Source organism: Zonotrichia albicollis, chromosome Z, assembly GCF_047830755.1.
Source record: "Zonotrichia albicollis isolate bZonAlb1 chromosome Z, bZonAlb1.hap1, whole genome shotgun sequence".
In the NCBI taxonomy this organism is placed as follows: domain Eukaryota; kingdom Metazoa; phylum Chordata; class Aves; order Passeriformes; family Passerellidae; genus Zonotrichia; species Zonotrichia albicollis.
In genome coordinates, this window is record NC_133860.1 from 36,082,993 (window position 1) to 36,095,105 (window position 12,113).

Below are 12,113 nucleotides of genomic sequence, written 5' to 3' on the forward strand. Positions count from 1 at the left end.
ATAGTATGGGCATCATTACAGGAGGGTGTGCGAGGAGCAGAAGATTTGGATTCGTGTTGTTTAGAAACCTCAGTTCTTGGTACTTGAGGGCAAAGCACGGATGTGAAATCAATGTGACACTTGGGTCTTGATCCTTTTGCATCTGTGCATGGCTGTCCTGCTCTTCCAGTTGCTCTTCTGTACTGTGCATAGGAAAGAGGCCATAAAAAATTGCAGTGTACTATATATTTTAGAAGAAAAATCCTTATTACTACTGAAGGTTTACTGGTTTTATCTTACTTTGTGGGGACTTGCTTCCTTTGGGTCTTGCAGATCTTAAGCTCAGCAATCTGTGTAAGTAGCTCTTTTTTAAATAATGGTTTATGTTGTTCCAGGCAGTTTAATTTTCGTTGGAATACCACCTAATTGTTGCCTATAAAAAATGAGTATCAGAACACAATTTCGAAGGGATTAATTTCAGTGTTGAGATGTCTGATGTTGTATCAGTCTAGAAGGAGGGACAAATGAGCCTTTGTGAAGGGCACCTAAGGGACCTTTAGCACCTGTCAGAATCTTCTGGTATTGGAGTTTTCTGTTCTTGAGGACAGAGAGTCTGAGTGGTGTGGCTTTCCTGAGAGGTTCTGTTTACTTACCACTGGATTTTCTGTTGATTGGTGTTGACTGTCCCATTACAGGCTCTACTTGTGGATCAGGTCTGAGCCACTTCACACTGTGTGGCCTACAACTGCCTTCTATTAATCACATTTTTTTTAACCATCTTCTTCCTACCTCTCTTTATATGACTAAGTGCAGGAATGAAAATATATTCCGGAAATTTTTTCCACCAGATCATTTCCATCAATAAATGATCACCTTGTGTTTGCTTTCTAGGCCGAATTCACCAAGCTATGGTAACATCTCTAAATGAAGATAATGAAAGTGTAACTGTTGAATGGATTGAAAATGGGGATACTAAAGGGAAAGAGGTAAGCTCATTTATTTAGGACTTTAAAACAAATGTGTAATCTATGTGAATATTACTTGGAATTTGTGCTGGAAACAAAAATGAGACATAAATCTTAATTTACTTCATGATTCTTTGCTTACAGACTGTTTTGTGCAGAAAGTGTTGAGCACATTGTTTTCTGTTGTAAATTTGAATTCCTGAGCTCTGTGTCAGAGCTTTTAGACAGATGTTTGCATCTATTGATTTTGAACCGGAGTACAAAGGCTGACTTTGTTATCCAGTGTTTACAAGTAGAAAAATAAAATTTTTAAGAGAGAGAATGACACACAATTCAGACAGGAAACTAGTAGGAGAGCTAAACTAGAAATTTTCTTGTCTTTATATTATTGAGGAATTTAACCGCCAGTTTGTTTGCTTATTCACTTATTCTTTGCAGCAATTTTCCAGACTTGCCTTCCTTATGAAACTATGTCTTTTTGTGTAACACTTTCCAACTGCATCTTCCTTTAAATTTTGGACCATGTTAGCCAGTTTAAGTTTGGAGAAGCATATCAGAAGTAATTGTACTTTCCACTTCACTGATTTTGTGAAAACACAGGGAAAAAAAAAACCATGAGAAAGTCCCGAAGATTTCATCAGCTGAAGACACACAGAATTTATACAGCACTGAGGTCTTTGAAAGCTTCAGCAAAGAGAAACAGAAGTCTATAGAGACCAAAGCTCATCAACATTTTTACAAAATCATAATTTTACGATCCTGCTCCTCTTCCCTTACATTTTACAGCAGGTTGAACGACAGTCAGTAATACTTTAAAAAAAAAACACACCCATAATAAATTTAATATGATTACAGCTATCGTTTAATTTTTTTGGGGGGGGGGGGCTCTGCAATTTATTTCTTATGCACTGTCTGGGAAATTTAAGATAACTGAGATCTCCTTCTTTTTATGTTACAGAATGTCTTACATATTTTGCAATAATTGTCAAATTGCCATAGTAATACTAGCTATTTTTCTTTTAGTTTGATCACCTTACAAAATTATACTATCTATTGGTCATTTTTAATTCATCCCTTTACTGAATGAAGTGTTTTCAAATAATACAAAGACCAAAGATTCATCTTTTTTTAGTGAACAGAAAATAATTCAGATCTTAGCATGAACAAATTGTGGGGTAAAACCACTTAATATAATTACTGTTTACTGTCAAACATAACAGGAGATAAAGAGAGGATTTATGTCAAGTGTCATTAATGTGTTTTATGCTCTTTTTCACAGATTGATTTAGAGAGCATATTTTCACTTAACCCAGATCTTGCACCTGATGAAGATATTGAGCCTAGCCCAGAGACACTACCACCACCTGCTTCATCAGCCAAAGTAAACAAAATTGTGAAGGTTGGTAATATCTATGCAATGTGTTCTTGGTAACTTTACAGTAGCTCTATACATGATGTCATACTAGAATTTTTAACTTAACTTTTGTGTCTGTGGTGCTATTTCATAACAGTGTTCTTTTCTTTTTCCTGTGTTGAATAGGGATTTCTATTTTTTTTTCAGAACAGTTTTGAGGGAGAGGAAGTTGGGAACTAATATTTGTATAACTAAATGTCTTAATGAGGGATAAAGAAAAGGTTTTGGAGTTTTCTGAAACATTACAGACAGTTCAATCAGCCTTCATCCCTTCACTTTTCCTGCTGGGATTTGCAATCAAATCTCTTTTATTGATGCTGTGTTATTTTTTTTATTCACTGGAAAGAAGCAGAGGTGGGGCTGCAGTTTATGGTTTCAATAATATGGTGATCAAATAAGAGAGACTTCTTTTTTTATAGAGTCGACGAACTGTGTTACCTAATAAGAATGACCCTCCTGCCAGAGATAATAGAGGTAAAAGTTATCTCTTTCCATTTCAATGAAGTTAAAAATATGGTAACATTTTAACCTCCTGTTTATCTTGCATTCCTTAACAGTTTTGCATTTCTTATTTGGTATGTAGGCCTGTGACATGTGAAAGATATGGTATAAAATTTCTAAAATTATTCCTGTGTATACTTAGGAATTTACACTATACAAATAATATTTATATACAAGTTTAAGCAATATATAATTATAAAAGTTAAGCTGAATTAACTGATGGTGCAGAAATTTGAAGATAATTAATTATGCAAGGGTAAATCATGCATGGACTTCTCATATATAGGTGTCCTCAGCTTATTTGAATGTTTCAGTATACACTAAGTATCATGCTTTAAATTTTTTAAATTTTCAAATTTTAAACTATTTTTCTTAACAGCCTGTTGTTTTGTAATGGTCTGTGTGTGAACAGTCATAAGAATACAATTCTTAAGTCCTATAGATTTTTTTAATCACTCTGCAGTTAATAGTGAAAAAAAATTGCTGAACTGCCTCAAGAGAATGGGTGAAAAGTATGTATTGGATGAATACAGATAAAATGCATCTCTGACTTGTGGAAGAATAGTTAGTGTTTATTGTTTTCATTTTCTCTCCTACATTGAACTTAACTGACTTATACTGATGATAGTGATGATGATGATTCTTCTTCCAAATATTAATCTACTAGCATTTCTTCAGACTAGATTCCAGTCCATCTGTTTAAACTTGGAAAACAAGTAGGCTTGCAAGTAATCAGACTCTTCTGATGTGGACCACTTTTGCCCTTCTGCCATTTGGCTCTGGGGGTATTAAGCAGATTGAAAATACAAGAGTATTTTGGGGTTTTTTTCCTATATAGTCTGGTTTAAATATGAGATGTCTTACTGATGGAATATCCTCACATCCATACATTTTTTCATTTGTAGTAAATTATCTGTTTAGTATGAAATAATGCTGTAACTTGTATATTAATGTGTACCTTGCCTCTTACCATTCACTGTTGGCCTAAATATTTTTCTTTCTGGCCGTATAATTTAGCTTTTCTCAGCACAGCACACTGTCTTATTTTATCTAGTCAATTTATACTCTAAGCTAGATTTCTTTTGATAGGTGGAATGATGGCATTCATCTTGTCTGTCCTGTTCAAAACTTTTTCTGTAGTTGTTTCTGTGTTGTACAGTGTGCTGGCCTTTGCTTGGAGTCTCATCTCTGGCTACTGATCAAAGCTGATACCTTCACTTTAGTACTCTTCTGACACACTCTGTTTTAAGTGTGTGCAGGAAATGGGCCAGCTGAAGCAGAGCTGTTCGAAGCAACTATTTGAAATACAATTTAAAGCATTCAGCTCTATCACACATGCTTACATGCTCACCACTCCCACTGCATTCACTGGAAAAAGACATCACAGCATTTTCAGAAGCTGGCATTCTTAGCACATATAGAATCAATGCATAAGTTTAGACATATTCATTGTATCTGTATGCCTTCTTCCACTTACAGATTGTGCTGCACTTCACTGGCCTTAATTTCTTTTGCTTTGCTCCTCCAGTGATCATAGGCTTAATGGGGTTGGGGCATTTTGTGCAATCTAGAGAATGTGAAACAGCAGGACTTCTTTTCTTATTAGTCTTTTGGGTATAATTACAATATTAATAAAATTGAAGCACTTTATGCTTCAGGACTGCATATCTCCAAGTAAATGATTCATTCGGTGTGTATAGTAAGTTGTACTAATTCTGCAGAATTTAAAAATATGCACATGCAGCATTGGTACTTAATAATCATGTTGTACAGTACTAGGGTAAAAAAGTCTGCATACCAGATGTTTTTATTAATAGACTTTACATGAGTATGCCTCCTCCTCATCCACAGTAAATTGTTGTGTTTAGAAAGGGGCCTCATTTTATCTCATCTTAACAAAGCATTTCAAAAATGGGTAGAAAGATTACTCCTCCATGTCCAGATGAGCTTTTTGCCTTTCCTTTGCAGTGGTTGGTTCTGCACGTGCACGACCTACTCAGCTTCCTGAGCAGTCTTCCTCCTCTCAACAGAATGGTAGTGTTTCAGATATATCTCCAGTTCAAGCTGCAAAAAAGGAATTTGGACCCCCTTGTATGTAAATTGTGTATCAAGGACTCGTTCATTCTGGGCATTACATGTACATTCTCTTGGATTACGTTGTTATCCATAAATGACAAATGGTCTACATGTTCAGTTGTCTGTGAGCTTCCTTGAGGAGCTTCTCAGAAAGATGTGGTTAAACATATAATCATTTTCATCATAATTGTACTAGTATTTGGAAATTACTTTTCCTTTGTTTTCTATTAACCATGGTAGTATTTTTTAGTGCTTTTTTTTCCAATTTTTTTAAAATTTGTCTGGGCTTACTTTTAATTCAAACCAAGAGATCACATGTATTCTGTCCAAGTATTTTTTCAAGGTCATATATTTTTGTTTGTGTGATTATTGTCCCATTCCCATGGCATTTTTCTAGTAAATTTTATGCATTTTAGAAATTTAAATGCCGTAATGATTCTTCACTAATCAGATTTGCTTGAAAATATAGTAAATAGTTGATGAATTCTAATTATTGATATATTAATTTAATTGAAGTTTACAGTGTAAATATGGAAAGTATTTTTAACTTGCATCTTTTTCCTTTAGCACGTAGAAAATCTAACTGTGTAAAAGAGGTTGAAAAATTGCAAGAGAAGCGTGAAAAAAGAAGGTTACAGCAGCAGGAACTTAGAGAAAAGAGAGCTCAGGTTAGTATTTTTAGCTCAACTGAAAATCATACATCTGCAAGAGAAATCTGCAAAATTATGCTTTTTTCTGTCTTTAATAACTTTTATGGACTGTGATAATCTTGAAAATAAGTGTCAAATTTGTCAAGATTTGACAAATATTTTGTTGTTTCATAGGATTGTTCTCATAATCTACTACTACTACTTTAGATGGTTTTCCCCCTCTTTTTTTTCCTACAGAAATCATTGCTTTCAATTGCTGTCTTGCTGCATGTTCTTTAGAGAACAACTACTGATCATAGCTATTTCTTAGAAAAAATGTATTTTTGACAATAACCAACCTGTTGACTTTTAGACAAGTCTGTTATTCTACAGGAGGTAATACAACATTTTGATAAATTATTCATTATAATCTTTGATACTTTATAGGTCTATTTGAGGCTCATGTTGTAACAGTGACTTCTAATGTTTCTTTCTTTAAACTAGTCTGTACATTTGTAATTTCTTCATGCTAGCAGCTTGGTAGCCAATTGTTAAAAACTTGTGTGAAACGAATGAAGTTGCTAATCCTTTGAGAAAAATCTCTTAATATTAAATTATTTTCTGTCACAATGGTACAAAAGCTTTAGTAAAGCTAGGAGTGTAATCTTGTTGGCAGCTGTGTGTGTATGTGTTAGTCTCTAAAGAGATAGTGCCAGTCTGCTACTGACTTGACAATTGCCACCATCAAGCAAATCATTAATACAATTTACTTTTCATGGTTTAATGTTTCCTAAAGTTGGCCTAAAATCACCTATGTTAAATTTGTGTTTTATAAGTTACATCCATTTACACAAGACATTATAATGTCCTTATGTGTGAGGAATGACCATTTCTGGCTTTACATATTAAAATAGTTTGAAGTGGTGTTACTTGTAAAATTTTCTTTTTATTGCTTCTGTGAACACCCCTCTTGCATCTGAGTCTTAAACTTTTGTGTGAGTAGGTTGTTGTGAAACACAGCAATAATTCACCAAGTAATGCTAGTGTGCAAGACATGTAAACAGGGCTTGAAAAATATTAGGTAAATCCTTTCTCCATGATAAACAATACTCTTTTCTGAATGTTATAAAGAAGCATTTTGTGAAAACTTACTGTCAGCAGTTTTTAATTCAGTGTTATGAGAGTGAATAACATCAAGGTACAATCAACTTCTGATCACCAGGACACAGCTTTTTCTGAGGAGAGGATTGGCTGTGTCACAAGTGCAAAGAATGAGCCAGCTCCCTTTCAGTTTAGTAATCCAAATCCGGTGCTTCCTGAGAGTGCCTACACTGTGTCCACAGCCAGCTGTGATTCAGAAATTTTATATCATGTGGGGGTAGCCATGCAAAACTTAGTAGGGTCTGAGCACCAGAACTGGCTATATTTGGCATCAACAGCATGTCCTGAAGTGTTGTAAAACAGGTATTTGCAGGGAGAAGTGACGGGAAGTTATTTCATCAGTTCTGCAGAAAAGAGGGTAGGCTCAGGCTCAGCTTATTGGTGCTCCATGCATGGCTTCTTACATGTCCATTCACTCTGGTATTGATTGCTCCAGGTTTAAGGATGGGCTATCTTCTGTGCCTGTGTTATGGGATCAGCTCTTCTGGCTGTGTTGACTGCCTTGCTTGTCGGGTGGGATGAGGACCAAAAAGTGACTTTGCTGTGTAAATGCTGCTCAGGAGTAGCTAAAACATCCATGTATTATCAACCTTGTTTCCAGCACAAATCCAAAACAGAGCTGCATATCACATTCTTCTATGGAGAAAACTCCATCTCAGCCAAAACCATCACAGCCTGGATGTAGCCTATTGAGTGTCCTTGGGATTGCTTCTGCTTTGCTGTGGGTGTGGGAAGATTTGCAGTGCATCCAAATATGTGTGTAAATTAACACAGGACCAGTAGTTAGGACCAAGCTGCTTTAACTGGCTTATATCCAGCAGGATTGTGTTTAGAGCAACTGGGGTTCCTGAACTGTCCTCTGTGGTGTGTGTTGTTCCTGTATAGTGGAGTATCTGTGCATCTGTCAGAGTGCCAGACCTGAGATAAGGAAGTGTTGACTATATCTTTCTTCAGTTTGAAGGTGCTGGCAAAGGCAGGTGTAATTTTTCTTGACTAGACTATTAATGAGTCCTCAAATAATAAGTATTTTCTATTATATGCCAACCAAAATGACATGGGAAACATATAATTGTTTCCTTTATGGTCAGTAAATTAGCTACATCAGAGTGCAAAAAGGCATTAAACTTTTATTAAACTTGCAAGAGACGTTTCTGGTGTTTTGTGGAAAAAAAAGATCATAGTTAATCAATTCAGGCCTTTTCTGGAAACAAAAAGTATAGTAGAAATTCTGTTTCTTACTTTTTCCTAGGATGTTGATGCTACAAACCCAAACTATGAAATTATGTGCATGATAAGAGATTTCAGGGGAAGTTTGGATTATAGACCACTCACAACTGCAGATCCTGTAAGTATGCCAGCAGCATGGAAGTGTGTTACCCTTCTGTGGTTTTGCTGTGTGTTTTCTTTTTTTTTTTCCCATGCATACTTCTGTTAATGCAAAAAATAGGTATTTTAATATATATTAGTATTTAACATAACATTGGTTTATTTTTCTAGTAATTTGTTGATGCTGAAATGAGTAGGTTTTGGAAGTTGTACTTTACTAAACTGTTATTAAATTATTTAAATATATTTTTACTTTTAAATAATGCCAATATGTACTAAGTAGTCACTCAGCCTTTGTATGGTAAAATTTCCTGGGATGCTAAGGGATATACACACAAAGCCATGAAACTTATTTGAAGAGCTGTCTTCAACATAATGATTATTATTATTTGATCTTTGAAGGTGATGTGATTCTGGTTTGCAGCCAAGTCAGAGGAGTGGAATCCTTAAATGACCAAGACTCAAATTCTGTGGAAATCAGAGAATCTGACAATTTCTGTCAATAGCATATTTACCCTGTTAAAGCTAGATTTGCTTGCGTAGTCCAATAGTACCTGTTGATCTATTGGATTAGATCACTGTCTGTGGGGAGTTTTGTTAACATATGGTTCTCCCTTTTGGGTTCTTGGCTACTGTGCAGGCACAAGGGGTTTTTTACATGCTCAGATGACTCACTGTCTTGGAAATTTCACTTTGTTGAAGTCAAATAAAGTTAAATATTTTGTAATTGGAATTGAGATACAGTTCACTGAAAGACTTTCCTTTGCAGATTGATGAGCACAGGATTTGTGTTTGTGTACGAAAACGACCACTCAATAAAAAAGGTATGATTGTTGAAAATATGGTTCATTTGTTTATCTGAAAAGCTGCTTCTGATAGTAACATTATTTGTGTTAAACAACTCTAGAAATGCTAGGTGAAGAGGTGAAGCTCTTATATTAGACAATATGTGTGATAAACCTAGAAAATTCATAGACTTGTCATAACCTGGGGAGAAAAGTAGTTTACCTGACACAATTTTATGTAATAGAAGGTGAGGCACAGGAAGAGTGTGATTTTTTTCCCAAGATCATCTAGGATGTATTTACTTGATCTGGAAATTAATTCTGCTGTAATGTCTTCACTATTCTTATGTTGTATTAGGATCACTGTCTTTTTGAAGTATGCTTCAAGTGATCTCCTGAGCAGTGAGTTACACAGTGGAAACTTTCATACATGTTTTTATATATATTTTTGTACTTCCAAGTGATCTTGAATCAGACATCAAGGAGGTATCTTATGATGTGGCTGGTGCCTGAACTTGTCCAAGACATCCTCACAGGGCTAGTGGACTGCAGGCAAACAGAAGACTTGTATCCCCTGGAGTTGTTGCTCAGGGCTGGCAGAGTTACTCTAGAGCATATCAAATGCCACTAAAATTGGTTAGGTACTTAAAAGAACCCCTTAATGACTTTTTGTTTTATGTGATGAGTGTTTGAGCTACTTTTCTTACTGCCTGCTCATCAGACTACAGTCTGTATTAAAAAAAACAACAAACAAAACCAAACGAAAAAAACCTGTTCAGCTTTTGATTCTAGTTAAATTGAAATTTTGACTTCCTAGGAAGCTTTTTTACTTTCAGTGGGAATTCAGAACACAAATGCCTACTGGATTGCAGCCTGTCTGAATCCAGTGCTGCAAGCTGTTTTTTTTCCTTCTCTTTCTCTTATATTCTGTTCAGGTGAAGGACTCAAAAGAGCACCACTCTGATGCTGATGCAACATGGGATGCTATTTATTGTTTTTGTACTGTCAGAAGTACACGTTTAGGATTATCTGAAGCATGCCCAGAGAAAAATGGGAGAAAGATGTTCCCTTTCCCATACATATGTTGATACTCATATATAGTTAGGTTTTGAGTTATTTTTCCCTTTCACATTGCTGCTTCTGTTTTTTCTTTTAATTTTTAATTTTACTATTGGGAAAAATGTGACTTTCTACCTGTGCTGGAGGTGAACGAAGTGAAATCACAGTAAATGAAAATAGGTTGTTAAGGGACATGAGTTGGGATTCAGATGCAGGATTTGATTTTGTGAAAGTTGCATATATTTGATATTAGTTGTTTGGAGCTAGTAAAAAAGTAGACCAGAGGTGTTTGTAGAAATATGAATGTCTAAGTAAAAATGAGATTGATGCTTACATCTGTTTTGCATTTTTAAGAGTAAACAGTAGTAAAAACATTGTTAACTAAATAATCTGTGAAGAGGATGATAATCTACTATCTGCATGATGCAATCTCCTGAAAACACTCAGTTCACAAGAAACAGTATTTCTCATAAAATCATAGAAAAGCATAAAAGAATTAAAGATGGTAGACTGTAATCTTATGATTAGAAAAAATAAAATTAATTTGTTTTGTCATCTCAAAAATGCAGAATTATCACCAAAAACATTAGGTATTCTCAGCATTAATTGTTCTCTGGATTGACTTCACAGGAAGTAGGTGTTCAGAGTGACACTTTGAGATTTTAGTTCAGTGACATGTATTTATAATTGTGAAATGTATGATGGGTTTCAGAGATGTTATTCCTAATTTTCATCAGCAGATAATGCAGCTTCTCATACCAAATAGATAGGAGGAAGTATATGTCTTACTCCAAACAACTTTTTAAGAAAAATCCTCTTCTGGCTAGTTAAACTAAAAGGTTTTTACTACAAAGAATTGTCCATCATACATTTCTTTTTGTCACTGTTCCTTATTTATTATCTGTGATTGCTGCAGAATAATTGCATTTCATTTTATTGCAGTGCAGTTGAAAAATTCATTATACATTGACTGGAATGTGCATTTCCATTGGTGTGTAATGTAATGCAATGGTAACCATTGTACTGCTTGATCAGGATGTTAATTCATGAAAGGGTTTATATCTGGTTGTATAAAGTCATGTCAAATCTTGAACTGCATGCCTTAAGAAATTTCACAAAGAAATGCAAGTAGGATGCATTATTGAATCCTGACTGTATACACAAAGGGTCTTTATTTTTGTGCATACTATGGATCACTGGGTTCTCTGTTTTGCTGACTCATATACCATACAACAATTAGCAGTAAATTGCAGTGCAGTATAGTAATTATAATCTAGGATCTCAATGTTGGAGTCACAGTGATGGGAAGGATCATTATAATTTTCAGCTTATTCTGCTTACAAGATAATATTTTGAAAGTATTTTACTTTAGAAGAATTATATATTAAAGATATGTACTATAGGTTCCAGGAGGAATGCACAAATGAAAATGTCTCTGAGGAATGAAAGTGAAATTTAAAGAAAATAGCAAGATAAAATTTTCAAATAAAACATATTATCATAAGGAGGTTAATTTCTTTGTGTTTTAAAGTTTGAAGCAGTTTAGTACTACCATCTAATTTCTCCACTAGAGAAGATATTTATAAAAACTCGAAGGATATGGCAGTGAGCTGTAGAAGACTATATAATCACTGAGGAATAAGACCTCAAGTCCAAGAAAGGTGTTATAGACGGCATAACATGTTACAATGATAGTGCTGTAGTTAATGATCATAGTCTGTAGTCTAAACAGCTTTGTACTTCTCTTTAATTTCTAGCAATTGGTAGGATAGGATGCTTAGACTTCCAAAATGAAATCTCTTGCTTAGCAGACTACTATCTAGGCATCAGAAGCCCAAATCCATTGCAGTGTTGTTACTTGGAGGAGCTGTGTTATCTGAGATGTTATGAGAGTGTAAACAATGGGAAAATGTAAAAAATAATGATGTATTGTTAGTTAAATTTATATTTCACTTATTTTATAGAAACTTTAATGAAAGACCTTGATGTAATAACAATTCCTAGTAAAGATGTTGTGATGGTACATGAACCAAAACAAAAGGTGGATTTAACAAGGTACCTAGAAAACCAAACTTTTCGTTTTGATTATGCCTTTGATGACACGGCTCCTAATGAAATGGTTTACAGGTATGTGTATATGCTTTTTTTGGTGAATCTTTTTTCTCATGTTTTTTCCATACTAATGACTGTTACACTTACATTGGTCTTAGACTTTATT

The 12,113-nt window shown here is 34.7% G+C and overlaps 1 protein-coding gene across 8 annotated transcripts in view; it reads left to right on the forward strand.

Moving 5' to 3' along the window:
* KIF2A (kinesin family member 2A) overlaps nt 1-12,113 on the forward strand; it is a 58,286-nt gene that overhangs the window by 23,293 nt on the left and 22,880 nt on the right. For 6 of the 8 annotated variants that reach the window (XM_074533208.1, XM_074533209.1, XM_005489779.4 and 3 more), the window contains exons 2-9: nt 871-965; nt 2,224-2,343; nt 2,778-2,832; nt 4,828-4,950; nt 5,503-5,603; nt 7,975-8,070; nt 8,821-8,875; nt 11,860-12,022. In XM_074533208.1, coding sequence (XP_074389309.1) covers nt 871-965; nt 2,224-2,343; nt 2,778-2,832; nt 4,828-4,950; nt 5,503-5,603; nt 7,975-8,070; nt 8,821-8,875; nt 11,860-12,022 — 808 coding nt within the window. The remainder of the gene's footprint in view (nt 1-870; nt 966-2,223; nt 2,344-2,777; nt 2,833-4,827; nt 4,951-5,502; nt 5,604-7,974; nt 8,071-8,820; nt 8,876-11,859; nt 12,023-12,113) is intronic. The other 2 variants (XM_026795158.2, XM_026795156.2) reach the window with 1 other exon arrangement.